The 18,689-nt window shown below is 43.8% G+C and overlaps 1 protein-coding gene across 2 annotated transcripts in view; it reads right to left on the bottom strand.

Moving 5' to 3' along the window:
- Positions 1-3,348: 3,348 nt before the first annotated feature.
- Positions 3,349-18,689, bottom strand: part of TCP11L2 (t-complex 11 like 2) — a 40,211-nt gene continuing 24,870 nt past the window's right edge. For both annotated transcript variants that reach the window (XM_079775950.1, XM_079775949.1), the window contains exons 7-10: positions 14,167-14,354; positions 13,774-13,955; positions 11,020-11,192; positions 3,349-5,720 (exon numbers count right to left, since the gene is read on the bottom strand). In XM_079775950.1, coding sequence (XP_079632076.1) covers positions 5,476-5,720; positions 11,020-11,192; positions 13,774-13,955; positions 14,167-14,354 — 788 coding nt within the window. In that variant the 3' untranslated portion in view covers positions 3,349-5,475. The remainder of the gene's footprint in view (positions 5,721-11,019; positions 11,193-13,773; positions 13,956-14,166; positions 14,355-18,689) is intronic.

Genomic DNA, 18,689 nt, shown 5'->3' on the forward strand with positions numbered 1-18,689 from the left:
AAAAAAAAAAAATTCCTTTGGTGATCTAAGGAAACCAATGTAGCAAATAGTTAAGAGCATGCATTCCAGGGTCAACTCTTTGAGTTCAAATATACTTAACAGCTCTGTGACCTTGAATGACTTCCTTAGCCTCTCTGAGTCTCATTTTGCACATATGGAAAAACGAGAGAGCCTGCCTATTATGCAGTTATATGAGACCATTTATATCAAGTGCTTAGGGTAGTCCTTGCCATATGGTAAGTGCTTGGTGGCTTATTATTTTATTCTATTCTGAAGGGAAAAAGTTATATTCAGCTTCTCCACCAAGTCTGCCAGCGCAGCTGTTGGGACAGATTTCTGGGTTTCCTTTCTTTTTCGTAAAGCCTTCCACCAAATCCCTAGGTCCCTGCCTTTGAAATCTGAAAGAGGCTAACATAGTAAGCTTAGAAATGAAAAGATAAAGCTTCACTTCAAAAACAGAGAACAAGAGGGAACAAGTTGATAATACAAAGCTACTTCTAAAAGGTTCGATTAATTCATGGAGAATAAAGTCACGTTTGATTAATAAAAGGAAATCAGAGCATGTTGGGTTTTGTCACGTATCCTTTGAAGTTGACATCAAGGACAACAACCGCAGCCTTCCACATACCCTTGAGTTTCTCTGCCAATGACAATATTGAGCTTAATGAGCCATGGTTCTGATGAGATACGACAATTTTTGTTCTTGTGTATGTAAGTACTTAATCATCGCATCTCACTTTACTAAAACCTCTTGAAGCTTGAAAGAGATTTAGGACTGATAAATTACAGTTATTATAGCGCATTCTGGCTGCATTGCACTTTAGGATTTGCAGACAGTTTCAAGTACATTATCTCATTTGATTCTCACCATATCTCTGTGAGGTAGGCGGGCAGTAGGTTAGGCAGGTGTAAAGTAGGCAGCCTCCATCTGGGAGGTTCAGGGAGATAAAAGACTGGCTTAAGCCCTGACTGATTTGGCTCAGTGGATAGAGCGTCGGCCTGTGGACTAAAAGGTCCCAGGTTCGATTCCAGTCAAGGGCATGTACCTTGGTTGCGAGCACATCCCCAGTGGGGGGTGTGCAGGAGGCAGCTGATGGATGTTTCTGTCTCATCAATGTTTCTAACTCTCTATCCCTCTCCCTTCCTCTCTGTAAAAAATCAATAATATATATATATTTTTTAAAAGACTGGCTTGAGTTCACATAGCTATTAACTAGTGCAAGTGAATTCCACCTCAGATCTTGTGACTCCCAGTCCCATGCTACTTTTACTAAAGGAGTGGAAAATTCTGCAAGTTAACATCCTCAGAGGTAGAACAGGCTTAACTTCAGTTTCAAAAAGGGGGTCAAGTGAGAAGTGAAAATATGTTGCACAAGAGGTGGCATTCCCCATGCCCACGGCATACTTTACCAATCGGACCCTGAATTCTCTGCTGCTTGTCCTGGGGCTGCTTCAAAATCATCCCAACAGAGTGCTCTGGCGAGCTACTGAAAGGTCAGAACAGACACATGATTTTAAACTTATTTTCATGAAAAGAAGGTTCATGGGGCATATTCAAGGAAGCTGGATGCTTGCCAGTATTCATGTCAGCCTCTTTCTCCTGGGCACATTTTCCTGCCTCCCTTGCAGTTAGATGAGGCCACGGAATTGGGTTCTGGAATGGACCATTTGTGGAAGTGGGCAATTCTTTTCTTTCCCCATCTACTGGGTGAATGGAGAAGATTTAGGTTTCAGCTGAGTCACAAGGTGGATGGAAGTGGGTCTTTGAGTGGCTGAATGATTATCCCCAACCCCCAAGCAACATACCCCCTGCTTTGAACTATAATTTGAGAAATAAGGCTATACTGAGGCCACCATGACTCGGCAGCCTTTGTTCAGCAATAAAGAGTGACTTCTTGTGAATATGCCCTTCCTTGAGTCATCTTTTGGTGTCCTTCTCAGAGGCAATGCTGGACTAGGTGGTCTCACACATTCCCTACTTTCAAATTTTAAAGACCTTATGAATGTGCATGGTAGTGGACTTGTTTTTCTCTTTCTGCTCCTCACTATACCCTTCAATTTAGGAGAAATCCCTGGTGGGGTGACTTTGCCGGGACCACGGGAGTCAAAGATCAGCTATTCCCTCATTCCATCCCCTGCAAATCAGAGTCTGGGCACTTGACTTAGATCCTTCCAGCTGAATGTTGATATCCGGGATGCTAAAACTTAAGCAAATGGGGCAAAGAAGCAAGGACAGTTGCAGTCTCTGAAGCCACACACTGAATCCAGTCTGGCTGGCGTCCTGCAGCTTGCATTGCCTTGGTTCTTACCCACTTCCCAAGCCTGGTTCCCCGGGTCAAGTAGATTCTGTGAGGTACTCGATACCTATCCAGTAAATCCCTTCTGCTTCTACTGCCTGTACTCTGTGCTCATGTGTAAGTGCATGTATGCATGTGCACACAACACAGGACTGTTCCAGCACCAGCAGGAAGTGTTCTTTGCCAGGGCAATCTCTCCAAAACAGTAATTTGTTGGTAACCTTCTCCTGGTTCAAAAGAGTCAATGATTCTTTATCTCAGGGCAAAACCCACACATTTTAGTATGACACCCCAGAACCTGTTTACCTTTCTTGTTTCACTCTTCTACCGTACGCTGGTCCCTGGGCTCACCCCTTCTCCACACCATTGTATTCACTGTGCACGTGGCCTGTTGCGCTTTTCTGATGCTTGGCTCCATGGTGAGTTCCAGCTTATCTCCCATGTTCTAGCTCAAGAATGATCTCCAGGAAACAGGGTTTGATGATTTTCCCTCTAGCACTGTGTGTACCTGTTTTATAGCCCTTGTTACACTTTATTGTAATTATTCACAATTTCATCCTTCCTAGTAATAAACTTTTAATTTAAAAAAAATACTTCTTATTGATTTCAAAGAGGAAGGGAGAGGGACAGATAGAAACGATGATGAGAATCACTGATCGGCGGCCTCCTGCATGCCTCCTGCTGGGGATAGAGCCCAGCATGTGCCATGACTGGGAATTGAACGGTGACCTCCTGGTTAATAGGTCGATGCTCGACCACTGAGCCACACCAGCTGGGCAGTAATTAAACTCCTTGAGGACAGTGTCTGTCTAGTCATCTATCACTACACCTATGAGCACCTAGAAAATGCTCATAGGTGTTTGTTGATTGACTGACTGACTGAACATGATCTGGTGTCTGTAAGCGTCCGAGGATCAGCAGAAGGATCTCCAGAACAAATACAAAAAAGACTGTACAGTGTTCCAGCCCTGAGCTCCCCAAAGGTGGTTTAGAAGACAAACAGACACTAGCTATGTTGAAATAATGTTTAATGTTTAAAATTTAACAGTGCACACAATACATGTCTTAGCAGTAGAAGAATGAAAATGTATGTATGGTGTTTAATAAAATTGATATTACAAAACAAGACCATGTTAAGAAAACCTTAAAAGTAGAAGTAAACATTTAGGTAAAAAAACAAATAAACAACATGCTAAGAGATATGATGCAAAAATCCTAATAAATGTAGTTGCCTAAATCCAGACTTGAGACATTGAGATTTACTTTGCCACTTAAAAAAAAAAAAAAAAAAAAAGCAGAATGCCCTTCATTTAAAATGCATTTTTAAAAAATGTTTGCACATTGTTTTCCTGCTGGCAATCGCAGTATAATCAAGTATATAAGAATACCAGCTGGATTCCAATCTGATAATTAAAAAGTGCACCTGGTCTTTCTGATAAGTATACAGTTCACCTCAGCAATAACAACAAAAAATCACACAATACATTACTTTGCTATATTAGACCTCCGCTGCTGCCCATGCCCCAAAGTGAACAGTAGAAAACTACTTCAATTTAAGAGAAAATGAAAACGCAATCTTCAGCACCTTATGGTTCCTAAGCATAGAAAAGCGCGGGCAGAATGGGAGTACAGGAAGAGGGCATGGTAAGACCAGCGACGTGCTCCTCGGTAGGTTTCCACTTGTAAGCCCCTGCAGAAATGGACACACTGGCTGATTTCTGTATTGGTCATTGTGAGAGAAAAAACTGACTTTCAAAATTTCCTCAGATTTTGGCAGATCCCTCCAAAATGTGAAGATTGGAGATAATTTATTCACACAATCATTTCCTAGAACTTTGTCAGATAAAGGAGCAGCACCATCCTGGTGGAGGTCGTGGTGAGGCAAAAGGGGTGAGGAAGAAAGAACTTTCAACGTCATACCCACTCTTCCCCAGCAACCTACTGAGTCCTTAGAAAACAAAACCATCAAAAGGTATTTTAGCAAATAAAGCGCTTTCTCGACTGAGTCCGCCCGAACTGAAATGTTTCCTTGAACACTTCAAAAAATATGCAAATTCCAGGACAAGCAGCTTTCTCTAAAGACAACCAGTGCCGACTTGGCAAAATGGTTTCGTGCTCAAGAATGTCAAATGATAATGATGCTTAGAAGAGCGCCTAAGTCATAGCAGGGTATGTATCTAATCAGCACAGAAGGCATTTGCTAGGGAGTTATGTGGTTAAAAAATACAAAGTTCAACTCCTTCTCTTTCCTGAACTTCACTGAGAATGGGAATCTCCTGGCATTTCTTTTTCTTATTAAACTTCCCTTCTTCTTATAGGTAAACCAAATCAAACCATTCCTGCCTTATGTAAAAATATTAAAATCTTATACAAACCTTACCAATGGCCTGAGAAATGCAAAGACATTCACTAAGAGATTTGTGCAAAAATTGTTTCTCTCAGAGAGCAGGATAAATTGCAAGAATAAACCAACCTCCAGAATAAAATCTTAGAAGGGATTAGCTTCTAATTTCACTAAATGAACAATGGAGGTTTTATTTAAAATTTGCATATAGCTTTAAAATATATTTAATAAATTTAAATTCTACACAAATACTGACAATTGGTATTATAAAATGTGAACTGGCACATTTGAGGAATTTTAGGACTTACTATGTAAGTTTCTATTACACATTAATAAAATTTCCTTGTACATGTCTTTTTTGATTTATTTTTTTTTCATTGTACATTTCAAATACAATTATGCTTACTTTACATCATGTATTCAGAACATCAATCCCCTTGGTTATTATCACAACTTTCAACCTTTTAAGTTGTACCAATATTAAAATCATTAGGTTTGATAGTGACAAATGAGGAAATACAACTCCTTAAGGGTTGAATGAATAAGCCAGATATAAATGTTTAAGAAAACACAAGTATTATGTGGGTAATATAATTAATTACAAATTGCTTTCTGATCATGAAAAACTCTCCTTTGAACTTGAAAACGATGCACGAGTAGGGTGTATATGATGTGCGTGTCTCCTGCAATTCTAACGTTACTGGGTTACACAGGATTGGGCTAACACTGCACCACCAACAGGACTGAGCATGTGCCACATCTGTAAAGCCTCTGATGGAAACACTCCATACTGAAGTATGGGTTTCCCATCTCTTGTCCAGCGTCAGTTCCTCTTTAGTTAGCAGAAGACGAAGCATCTGTCTTCCCTGTGGCTTCCTCACCAAAGAGCAGCTTTCGAAGTATATTTGCATAAAATGGTCCATACACTTGTTTGTTGAGATTCACAATGTTAGCATATTGACAACCTAGCACTTCCAGCTCCTGCTGAATGACAGCAAGACCTCCGGGCATGGGAGGCAGGCATTTCTGAGGGCTTGGAAGACCAAGTAGGCTCTTCAAGTATAGCTGGATTCGTTTATCTGGGAGAAAAGAAGATATCTTTATCTGTCCCATTAATAAAGCACATACTTTTTAAAACATGAGAATAGTAATTATGGTAGGTGGGTTATAATATTATTCCCAATTCTTTATCCTCCCTATATCCATGCCCTTTACAAGGTAGCTTTGCAACTCTTCCCATTACAGGTTGGAGTCTGTTTCCCCCGGTTTTGAATTGTAGCTGGCCTTATGAATTCCTTTGGCCAATACCGAACATAGCATAAGTGCCGGTAGGTTAGTTCCACGCAGAGGTCTGAAGAGGCAAGGTTCGCATCTGCTTTCTCTACCTACCAGGTGAACAAGCCTGAGCCTGATGAAAGACTGCAGCTTTTCTATCTGAGGCCATCCTAGATCAACCTATAGCCAACCAACTCTCAAACACTTGAGAGAGCCCAGCCAACATCAGCAGGGCTACCTGTCCAAGCCACAGCTGACCATGTACGCATGTGTGAGTCCAGCAAGACCAAAAGAACTACCCCGTTGCCCCAAAGACTGGTGAGCAATACTAAATATTTACTTTTTTGTTTAAGTTATGGAGTCTGAGGGTGATTTGTGAGGCAATAGCTAACTGATTAAAATGCAGCGCACTTCTGGGGTAAGGCAGGCAATCTTTTACAAAAACTCAATATTTAATGCTTGTCATTTTAGTTATGTACACTAAAACAGACTTTGTAAACTGGCACTGCCAGTTTGGTCCACGTAGTGCTTTTAAAAAATAAACCACTTAAGGTCAGGGGAATTCATATAGAAATCCAAATTTCTGGTTCCTCTTGAAAAATCTAGAGATCTGGTTAACTTGGGAGCCCAATTACCACAAGGCAAGGGTGACCAAACATCCAGGTTTTCCCAGAGCCATTGAAGTTTCCACCTGCTGTCTTGGCATAATTAAAAAGAGCACTCTCAAAAGTGTCCTGGTTTGGACAAAAAAAAATCGTATGTTCACCCAACATGTGGCCAACAATCTGAAGGCACTGAAGAAGGGTCACCTCAACTGGCACTCCAATTTGCCATCTTCTTCACCCTTTGTGTCCCACTGCTTCAACGATCTACATTTGAGACTACTTCACAAAAGCAAGCAAATGCATAGGTAAATCAGGCTGTCGAAGTACTGGACAAACCAGACCCGCCACAGCTCATGCTGCTCCCAGGCCTTTCTTTGGCCTTAGGAACAGAAATCTCACAAAGAAGGAGCACTAAGGAGAATAAACGCCATCAAATGCAGACAACTATGACATTAATGAAATTCCTATCTCCGAATGCTTCTCCCAAAAGTCACACATTCTAGCCAGATCTGTCCTAGAACTCAAAGTTCCCAATAGCCCATGTCCATGTCTTAGCCAGAATTGCTTCCTCTTACTAGAATGTTCTTCCATCTCACCTCATTTCTGCCCCAAGTCAAAAGCATCCTTCATTGCCAAGCCTAAAGTTATCTCCTTCTGTGGCTTTCCCTAGCATCTGTCAGACTATCACACCATATTATTGTTATCCGAGAATGTGTCTCTCTCTCCCTGCTTAGGTGAGCTCTCGGAGGGCGAGGGCTACTCTTTTTTATCTTTACTAGAGGCCCGGTGCATGAAATTGGTGCATGGGAGAGGTGTCCCTCAGCCTGGGACACCTGCACCCTCTCCAACCTGGGATCCCTCTCACAATCTGGGACTGCTGGCTCCTAACTGCTTGCCTGCCTGCCTGATTGCCCCTAACCACTTCTGCCTGCCTGCCTGATCACCCCCTAAACGCTCCTCTGCCAGCCTGAATGATGCCTAACTGCTCCCCTGCCAGTCTGATTGCCCCCAACTGCCCTCCCCTGCTGGCCTGCTGGCACCCAACTGCCCTCCCCTGCCAGCCTGATCACCCCCTAACTGCTCCCCTGCCGGCCTGATCGCCCACAACTGCCCTCCCCTGCAGCGACCCACCTCCTCCACCAGGACACACCTCCTCTGCACGAGGCAGTGGAGATGCTGGGACCAGCCTCCTCCATGCTGCACAGAGCCGTGGGACCCCCAGGCCTCACTGTGCGGAGCCGCCACTGGGTCCCACCTCCGCTGTGCGTGTGGTGACACACACAGCCACCTTATGATGACATCGCATGAGGGCATGACACCACCTGGGCTTTTATTATATAGGATATCCCTAGTCTGGCATATGGCAGGCATGTCACAAATGCTGACTGAATTTAAGTAAGAATGGAATGAAAAAGGTCTATAAAGATCAATGCCAAACTGAAAAAAAGGGGAGTCAGGGAGGAATGGGGCTGGAAAAGGCATCAAAGGTAACTTGAGCCTTGCCCATAATTTGTCGACAAGAAGAAATTACTCATGTATGCACAGCCCGTAAAATTGAAAATTATTTTTTTTAATGCAGATGGCTATAAGCATGCAAATAATACACAGTAGGTAAGCTACAAATAACATGTACCTGGTTTTGGTATGCATTTTTTAAACATTAGCTTGAAAGAAAGCTTTTCTAATTATCTTTTTAAAAGTCTAAGAACACAGTAGGAGTTGTAATTGCCTTGTAAATAAACAGCACAACAACTAGGAACAAAAGAAGGCAGACCACGGTGGGTTCTGTGCACAGGGGAGGAGAACCATGGCTAATGCTGGTCAAGCCCTTTTATGTCCTCTAAGTGCTTCATTTCTCCTAACTCCTCTGTGGGCAGGGCATTAGGAATCAATCGTGTACTAAAGTTCCCGTTAGACTGGTTGACTGACTCTCCAGAGCCCAGGTCTATTGTCATCACAGATATGGTCCAAACAGTTTCCCACAAGATTGCTTAAAGGATAAAACTCTTTCGAAACTATTATTATGTTGAGAAGTGGCTCTGTCTCCACTGTGGATGAGTCAGTTTTTAGGCCAAGACTAAAATGACAGAAGCATTTGTCCAGTTAGAAGCAGCCAAACCGACTCCCTGCCAAAGGCGTGCTCTTGGCTTCTAGAGTCGAAAGAGAACCGCTCAAGTGAGTCATTCAAGTTGCTAGGCAACAATACTTTGAATGAGGTTTAAAAAAATGCTTAAATTTTTAAAAGAACAGGAAAGTGGACTGGGGAGAGAGGGGTGGAAAAAAGTTGTTTTACCAGCTTCCCCCTCTCTTATGGCGTTGCAAGTGCCTCCCTTATCTAAAGCAAGGGCGCAGAGGACACTTGGATGCTCCGGCCACCTTGCCAACAAGCAGCAGGGCTCCGGCTCCAACCAGAGCAGTAAAGAACATGAGCTCCGGAGTTTGACAGGCTCAGTAAGACTCCCTACTCTGCAACCGGCTAGTTGTGTGACCTTGGGGGAGAGTCACTTAACCACGAAGTCTCCGCTGCCTTCGCCCTTTCCACAAATATTTATTAAGTGTCATCTATGGGCCCAGCATGGTACGAGGATACAGCATCCCCATCCTGAGGCCTGCACACCTGTGGGGGACAAGCGACATGTGGCAGAGACTGCAGTGCCTGCCCCTCTTCCTCCGAGGAACACCATCTCCCAGGTATCAGCTCTTCAGCTAGAGATAACGGGCTGTACGGACAGACTCGTCACCAGTGAAGGTTATGCAGCAGAGGGCTCAGCCACAGGCGGCTGTGGTCATGTTGTGCTTGTTACTGTGATCAACTGCCCCCTGCAGCAGCCTGCGGTGCTGCACACCAGACTGCTCTCTTCTGGGAGGGCTGAGGCCTCGAGCTTTTAAGTGGCCTGTGTGGCCTAGATCCCGAGCATTCTGTGTCTCCAGGGATAAGGATGAGAGAAACTATTTGAGAGCCTCAAATAAATAATAACAAGTATTTGTATTCTTAGGGAAGTCAATGTTGTACTTCAAAAACTTGCAGATTAGTCCCAGAATGTTATTGTGTTCTATTCTACACTCCCTTCTTCCTTCTAGTCTTTATTTCTCACTCTTGATAGTAGACACTTGCTTTGTGCCCCACATCATCACCTGCTCCCTCTTCTTTTGACCACAGCACCCGATTTTGTTTGGGGGAAACTATCTGCACCCTATTCTCAGACCAGGTATTACAGCAAAAGTGACTCACCCTGGCTCCATGGTGAACACATGTCTTGAACCCTAAGTTCCTTCCCCTCTGGCCACCAAGACTGATTCAAGAATGGGACATGACCCACAGTCAGGCCAACTGGAGCCAATGAGCTGCCAGGGAAGCCAGCTCCTTGTTTTAAACAGGGGAAGAGCCCTAGCTGGTGTGTCTCAGTAGTTAGAGTGTCAGCCCATGCACCAAATGGTTGCGGGTTCGATTCCCAGTCAAGGGCATGTACATGGGTTGCAGGTTCCATACCAGGCCCCAGTTGGGGTGTGTGTGTGGAAGGCAACCAATTGATGTATCTCTCTCCCATCGATGTTTCTCTTTCTCTCCATCTCCCCCCCCCCCCCCGCCCCTCCCCCCTCCCGCCAACTTTCCATCTTCCACTTTCTCTAAAAAGCAATGGCAAAGATATCCTTGGGTGAGGATTAACAAAAATAAATAAATAAAATAGAAATAACCACGAGAAGATGCAGGCTTGAGCTGAAGCTGTCTCACTGTGTGGGCAGAGACGACCTGTGAGGCAGCCAGCCCCGACAAAGGCAGCGCCGAGGGCTGGAAGGGGGAAAACTAGTGCTGGGGACACAGGTTGAGCTCTGGTTAAGCTGTACCTGCAGACACAACCTACCTCTCGTCTTTTCAGTTACATGAGAAAATACATTCTCTTTTTGCTTAAGCTAGTTTAGATTCTTAGTCAGAAGCCACAGAAAATGTCCTACTTGATACATCCTCCATTTTCCCAACTTACCAACACAGCTTGACACCCAGATATTCATGTTCTTAGCAAGCAAGTACAACAAAAGCCCACCCAGTATGCCTCCCAGTTCCATAGCGATCTCATTCTTTGTCTCCTTATGCCTGACCAAGAAAGGGACTCCGGTTGGCTGAGGCTAGCTCATGTACTACTGGTGTCTACTTTCTGTGAACACACGGTCAGTTGGTTTGGACTGTCATATGGATCTAGATTTTAACATTACTTGGCAGCATTTTGTTATTTTCCTCATAAAAGTCTACTATCTGGATAGTAAGATAGAAGGCTCTGAAACATCCCTTACTCCACTACATATACACACAGAAGAAGCAGCAAGTCCCAAACCTTTTAAAGTATTAATACTATCTTCATATTTTCAATATTTATTCTCCAAAAGGAGCAGGTAGATTGTTTAAAACTAAATGTTGACTGACAGTTAACATTAGTCAAAAACCAGCAAGTTAAAGCAAATTGGAATTGAAGAAGAAAACGATAAAAATATGAGGACCCACCAATCAAAGACCGGATAGGATTGTCCTCCTTTTCAATGCTTGAAAATTGACCTACAAGATTAGCTTGAACCTCCGCATTTAAAGTGGGTAAGCCTCTCTCCACCAGGGTCTTGTTAACCTCAGCACAAGTCTGAACACCAACAGAATTCAGGACTTCCTTCAAGTTAAAGGTCCTACAAAACAGAAAACAAAACCCAATCAGAGACAGTTTTTGTCCCTGTTTATTGTTGTTGTTTTTTAAAATATACCAACATGCCCGGCCGGCGTTGCTCAGTGGTTGAGCTATGAACCAGGAGGCCACGGTTAGATTCCCCATCAGGGCACATGCCCGGGTTACGGGCAAGATCCCATGTGTGGAGCATGCAGGAGGCAGCCGATCAATAACTCTCTCTTTATTGTTGTTCCTATCTCTCCCTTCCTCTCTGAAATCAATAAAAATAAAAAATAAAATATACCAACTTATTTCAAACATTTACCTATTTTTTCTTATACAAACAACAGTTTATTAGAATGAATTCAGAATATAGTAACTCCTCCCAATCACCAACACTTCGTAGTTAAGATTTTTATATGCTTAAAACCACTTAATTCTCTACATAGTGTTTATATAGGAAAGCACAAGCAGAAAAATGTGGTCCCTGAAAATAAGTCTGCAATCCCATTTTCATGTAGAGCTATTAGAAAAGGAAAGAAAATACCAATTCTTAAAATAAACCTTTAGTCTGAGTGGATTTCATTCATAGATTTTTTTTTTTTTTAGCTTGGAAAATAAGGTAAAATCAATTCCTTTATCTATGCCTGAGCTGTAAACCTGTAACACCAATCAAAACAAGAAATGAAGATATTTAGTGGTCAATTCCATAAAAAGCAAATTACCTAAAACTCTTGACTTATCATGACCCCAAGATAAGAAGCTCCTTCTCATTGCTACTTTCAAGCAACTGATCAATAATGCAATTATACAGAGTTCAGAAAATTGTACAAAGTAATTAGCAGTTGGTTATTTAATAGGTAAGGAAAAAAGTAGTTAGTAAGTGCATTTGTTGGGTCTACACTATCGGGGAATAATGACTGAAAACTGCATCTCACTATCCAGAAAGGATCTTTAAAATAATTCTGTTCAAAATAGAAATTAACGAATGAGAGGCCCAATGATAGGAGGCAATGTAATGTGGTTATAGCATAAGCTGTGGTGTTACACAGACCTGGGTTCAAATCCTGACTCTTAACGCTAAACTTGCTATGAGATTATATTAGCTCTTGGCAGATTGTCAGGAGGGGGAGGGGGAGGGGGAGGAGGAGGAGGAGGAGGAGGAGGAGGAGGAGGAGGAGGAGGAGGAGGAGGAGGAGGAGGAGGAAGGAGGGAGGAAGGAGGGAGGAAGGAGGGAGGAAGGAGGGAGGAGGAGGAGGAGGAGGAGGAGGAGGAGGAGGAGGAGGAGGAGGAGGAGGAGGAGGAGGACTGTTTATCATTATTGCCATCATTAACAACAATAAGAGCCTGGCCAGTGTGGCTGAGGGTTGACCCATGAACCAGGAGGTCACAGTTTGATTCCCAGTCAGGGCACATGTCCAGGGTGCAGGCTTGATCCTCAGTAGTGGGTGTGCAGGAGGCAGCCAGTCGGACCAGGGCTCAGACCTTGCTTTGCCCTTTTCTTGCTGTGCAGCCCAACGCAAAACCTTGGGCTTCTGTTCAAAATGAGAACGTCGGATTTTGTAACCACTCGGGCTCCTTTTGGCTCTTAATATTCTAGGATTCTCTCAAGTAATTTATGTGCTCTTTGAATAACGCGCAGGAATATGGGAATAGGTGCATCTCCCTCCCTTCAATGAGAGGAAGAGAGTCCGTGTCCCTGAAAACACCTAAAAGGGGAAGCAACCAGCAGGAGGCGCTTAACCCATACAGGACCCATGGAAAGGTGGCACTGACTAAGATTAGCAGTTTTCTGACTTGGACAAGATTCCCAGCAGGATGACCTAATTGCAAAATCTCAATGGGATTCTAGTATTCAATGAAGGTATGATACTGGGAAATGAATTTCACAAAAACAAAACCTTCAGTGAACTTGTGTAACATCTCTAAAGGACAGAGAGGTCACTACTTCTGAAGACTTCATAGCTCGGGGGATCAGTAAAGTTGGTAAACATTTCATTACAGAAAAATGCTGGTGTCAAAACTACTTAATCTGGAAAGCCTCTTTGATAGGGCATCCTGAAGACTGAGCTAGGTGGATTTCTGGCTTTGGTTTTTTTTCCACAGCACCGTCAAAGAAGAGCTTTTGCACACACCCATCCTCAGTGGAAATACTACACTCACCCTGGCACTTGTCATGGAAAAGACCTCTCCCTTCCTATGAAAGGACACCTAAGTCTTCAGAGATATTAAAAGAAATTCTAGCCCGGCAGGCGTGGCTCAGTGATTGAGCATTGACCTATGAACCAGGAGGTCACAGTTCGATTCCCGGTCAGGGCATAATGCCTGGGTTGCAGGCTCGATCCCTAATAGGGGGTGTGCAGGAGGCAGCCAATCAGTGATTCTCTCTCATCACTGATGTTTCTATCTCTCTCCCTCTCCCTTCCTCTCTGAAATCAATAAAAATATTTTTAAAAAAAAGAAATTCTAGAAAAAGGTATGAGATAAGCTTCTCTAAAGCACAGTTCTGAATGTCACATCCAAAGGTCCAAGGTTACTCACATTCTCTGAAATGCATGCAGAGCCTAACACAAGGGGAACAGAGGAAAACACGCGGAACTTACTCTTTATTCATGCCTTCGAGCAGAACAGCCGAGACCCTCTTTAACCGGTCTGCCAGCTCAGGGAGGCCTTCTGTGATAGCACCCAACATATTGTTGGTAATGAGGGACAGGCAGGCAATAATTTTCAATTGATTCAGCTTTTCTGTCAGTTCCTGAAGACGTGCTTCATCTGTGATCAGTGTCTAGCAGATTTATTTAAAATGGAAAAATAGAAAGGGAAGTTCAATACCATGAAAATGTAAAATAAGCAATATTACATCCACATTCCCATTTTTATCTGATTTCAGTGAAGTCATTAAACCACCTGACAACACAGACAGACTAGCTGATTCATAGTTAGAATTTAAGAATGAAAATAATGAAAAACTTGAAGGAAGAAAAAAAATCACTCACCTCTGGAAATTCTTTTTTCTGGTAATCCCACTGCAACAGTTTCAAATAACTGTTATTTAGCACCAGTGTAGGGCTCAGTTGTGGCTTGGAGCTGGTTCCGGCCCCAGGAGTTAAACCGGTCTCAGAAGCAGAAAGTAATTCTTCATTTACAGACTCTTTTATCCACTTGGTAGTTTTATCAAGAGCACCTACAAGTGAAAAGGCCACACATTTGTCCTACAGCTGATGGATCGCTGCATTCGTGCATTTTTTCAGACAGATGCTGTGTTAGGTGCTGGCACGAATGAGGACAGTCATGGCCCTCAAGGAGCTTACAGTCCAGACGGGGAGACAGACCTGCACACCAACAATTACAGCAGAATATAAAGACTAGAAGGCACAGTGGGAGTGGAGGGAGCAGAGGATGTCCAGAGCAGAGACTAAGAGAAAGAGCTGTGACACTGGAAGACACACAGCAGACAGAGGAAAGGGCTGTCACCCCAGGCCAGGAGAACAGCCCATACAAAACCCGTAAAGTGAGAGAATATGGCACATTCTGGATGCTACAAGCAAATCTGTTATTGCCGGTTCATAAAGAATTAAGGGAAAGAGAGTGGTAGCGCATGGCACTGGACGAGCAGACTTACCAGCTCACACACGACCTTGAGTTTTGTGCAGAGAAGGTGTTTTAAATAAAAGCATTGATTATTAAACATGTTGGGGTCCTGAACACCTCTGAGTGTCTGATTAGAGCTGTCTTTCCCAAAATGCACATGCATGCTGCTGTGTACACTTTATTCTACTTCCACCCAGTACTAAGGTTTCCCACTGGAAACAAGTTGCTTTTTATATACTACCCCCCCTCTCTCTTTTTCTCTCTCTCTCTTTATTAATCTTTACTGTTGAAAGTATTATAGATGTCCCCTTTGTTTGTGTTTGGGTTTTTTTTTCAATTGACTCCTTCCACCCTGTTCCAGCCCCTCCCAGGCCTTAACCACTCTATTGTCTGTGTCCATGGGTTATGCACACAAGTTCCCCTGTTAATCACTTCCCTCCCACCCCATCTCCCTTCCCTCTGAAATTCATCAGTCTGTTCCATGCTTCTATGTCTCCGGTTCTATTTTATTCATCAGTTTATTCTGTTCATTAGATTCCACATATGAGTAAGATCGTGAGATACTCAATCTTTCTCTGACTGGCTTAGTTCGCTTAGCCTAATACTCTCCAGGTCCATCCATGCTGTTGCAAATGGTAGTTCTTTCTTTTTTACAGCTGTGTAGTATTTCATTGTGTAAATGTACCACAGCTTTTTAAATCCACTCATCTGCTGATGGGCACTTGGGCTGATTCCAAATCTTAGCTATGGTAAATTGCACTGCTACGAACATAGGAGTGCATATATTCTTTCTGATGAGTGTTTCTGATTTCTGAGGATATATTTCTAGAAGTGGGATCACTGGGTCAAATGGGAGTTCCATTTTTTATTTTTTGAGGAAATTCCATACTGTTCTCCACAGTGGCTGCACCAGTCTGCATTCCCACCAGCAGTGCACGAGGGTTTCCTTTTCTTCACATCCTCATTTCTTATAAAACTACTAGAGGCCCAGCGTGCGAGGAGCCACCCCGCGGGGGGCTGGGACCCGCACCTGACTCGCAGTGTCCCCCAGCCACCCTGCCTGTGTCCGCTCTGGGGCCACCCGAGCCACTGCGCAGGCTCGGGCAGGCCCCCCGGCCTCTGTCTCCACTCTGGGCCTCATCTACGCGCGCAACCTCCTCCTGTCTGGTCGTGACCCGTTAGGGAGTCCTGGCCTAATTTGCATATTACCTCTTTATAATATAGATGTATTTAGTAGAATTTATCAGGTGGCAATTGCTTAAAAATGCAGCCTGAGCACAGGTGCAGATTTTAAAATAAATCCAGAGAATGAACTAAAGAATAGTCACCCTGAAATTCTTCCTCAGACCCAGCACTTAAATAGGGGTAATTTATCAGCAGCTCTGTTTGCCACACTAAGAGAACACCACCCCCAGAATTTCACAATTTTGTTTCTCCTCAGTTGGCAAATGTTGTTCTTGGTTTTTCTAGTTCTGTTTATAATGATGCAAAGTACTTGCAGTCTTTTATTTAAAAGATATCCAACAGAGAGTGTGTGCAGATATCATCATGGATATAATCACAATGTGGCCGTAATAAGCATTTATACTGCAAGCGTAATCATTTACAGCTGACACATTTAAAAGGCCATTTAGTTAGTTCAAACAAAAGCAAGAGTGTAGCATAGTGGTTCTCAATCCTTGCTGATTCTAGAATCATCTGGGGAGTTTTACAAAGAGAAAAAAATGATCCTGGGCACAGCTCCTGGAGATTCTGATTTAATCAATCTGAGATGGGGCATAGGCATCTCTGTTCAAACACCCCGAGTGATCCTATTATGTAGCCAGAATTGAGTACAACTAGTAAAGCAGAAAGAACACGAATTCAGAATAAAACATCAGTTTTTTTCTAAGGCATCGGCTGAGACTTCACTTCATAAGCTAGTACCCTGATGCTCTATGTGGCTCTAAAAGCAAGGTTAACTCCATGAGGCACTTGTACCTAGGTCTTCCATGTGGACAATAATAAAAGCCTCTCTATCCACTCATTTAATCAATGGTAACTGAGCATCTTTACACGCCAGGTATTGCACCGGTGCTAGAGAATCAGAGATGAGTAAATACAATCCCTGCGCTCAAGAAGCACCTAGTCTACTCGGAGACAGAAACACAAGAACAGGCAATGGCTTTATAGGTGAGTTTACCTAAGAATTTACCAGGAGCAGTGGAGGCCTAAGAGCACTTATCCATGATATTTGCTCTTTCATGCTAGCAACACCTCATCTCACTTCTTTTGGTAATTATTTTCTTTGAGAAACCATTGTCTCTTGCTCTATGCTTTCTTTCGTGATTATCAATTAAGAGGCCCTTGACCAGTGGTTGGACTGAGCCAGATGCCCATCAGACTTTTACCTAGACTCTGAATGGTGACTACAGCTTTCAAGGATGACCTGTTTGGAAGTACACATAGACCATCCTGACTATGGAGCCCAGGAGTCTTCCTTTAGTTTTTTTTCCCAACCCAGATTCCTGACACTCTCCTGGTTTCTGGCCTTGCTCAGGGTAGGTACTTATTTATTTATTTTTATTGATTTCAGAGAGGAAGGGAGAGGGAAAGAGATATCTATATAATAAAAGCCTAAGTGACCGTTATGGCAGAATGACCGGTTGCTATGATGCACACTGACCACCAGGGGGCAGACACTCAACACAGCAGCTGCACCCTGATGTTGAGTGCCCTCCCACAGGGGGAGCACCGCTCAGCCAGAAGCCGGGCTCACAGCTGGCGAACGCAGCTGCCACAGCGGGAGCCTCTCCGGACTCTGCGGCAGCACTACCGAGTGGTAGCAGCAGGCCCAGCGGGCCAGGATGCGAGCCAGCAGCGCGGCCCTCGACCCTGATTCGAGCTCCTCCCTGGCCGCCTGCTGCTTGGCGCACTGCTACATCCCTCGGGGGATGTCCGACTGCCGGCTTAGACCTGATCCCAGTGCCATTCTCTGTAGAAGGCAGTCAGTCCGAATAACTCAGTGACTCAGGGAAGCACAGGGAACTCAGGGTGAGCCTGCATCTGCGCTTGACTCACCACTCGATGGTGTTTGCAGGACAGATCATGGTGGCCCAGCCCATGCATGTGCAGCAGCTGCTGAAGCTCAAGCAGCAGGCTGTGCAGCAGCAGCAGGCCATCCAGCCACAAGCTGGCAGGCGGACATCCCCAGAGGGGTCCCGGATTACAAGAGGATGCAGGCCAGGCTGAAGGACTCCCACCCCCCCCCCCACTCAGTGCATGAATTTCGTGCACCAGGCCTCTAGTAGAAACATTAATAATGAGAGAAAATTATTGATCAGATGCCTTCTGCATGCCCCACACTGGGGATTGAGCCTGCAACCCAGGCATGTGCCCTGACCAAGAATGTAACTGTGACCTCCTGGTTCATAGGTTGATGCTCAACCACTGAGCCACACCCGCTGGGCAGGGTAGGTTTTTAGCTTTAGCCTCCATCCTTCCATTCACTTCCTTTTTTATTAATTCAGCCAAAGTTGGTTTCTGCTGGTTGCAATATAACCCAGCTGATCTAACACAAAACTGAATAATCAAAGTTGCCAAAGCAGCAGCTTGGTTTAATCTTGGCTTGGCTATGGGAGACCTGGCTTCCAGTCCTAGCTCCACTAACTTATTTGCTGTGTGACTCTGGCTTTGGCCAGGTTATAGCTAAGCATCACTTTGCTCATTTTTTAAAATAAATATATCCTGAATGTCCTGTATGCCAAGCAAAGACAATAATAATGCAGTATAATAATGTATTTTTAAAAAATATTTGTCTCATAGAATTTTTTTAAAAAGCACTTAAAGTTCATGAGAGCATTTTATCAAATGTAAAATATCTAAATAAGTAAAACCTTTTTCTTTCTGAGTATCTTAAAAATTACCTGTGGTAAGGCCCCCTCGGGGG

This window comes from Cnephaeus nilssonii (genome assembly GCF_951640355.1).
Source record: "Cnephaeus nilssonii genome assembly, chromosome: 6".
NCBI classification, from domain to species: domain Eukaryota; kingdom Metazoa; phylum Chordata; class Mammalia; order Chiroptera; family Vespertilionidae; genus Cnephaeus; species Cnephaeus nilssonii.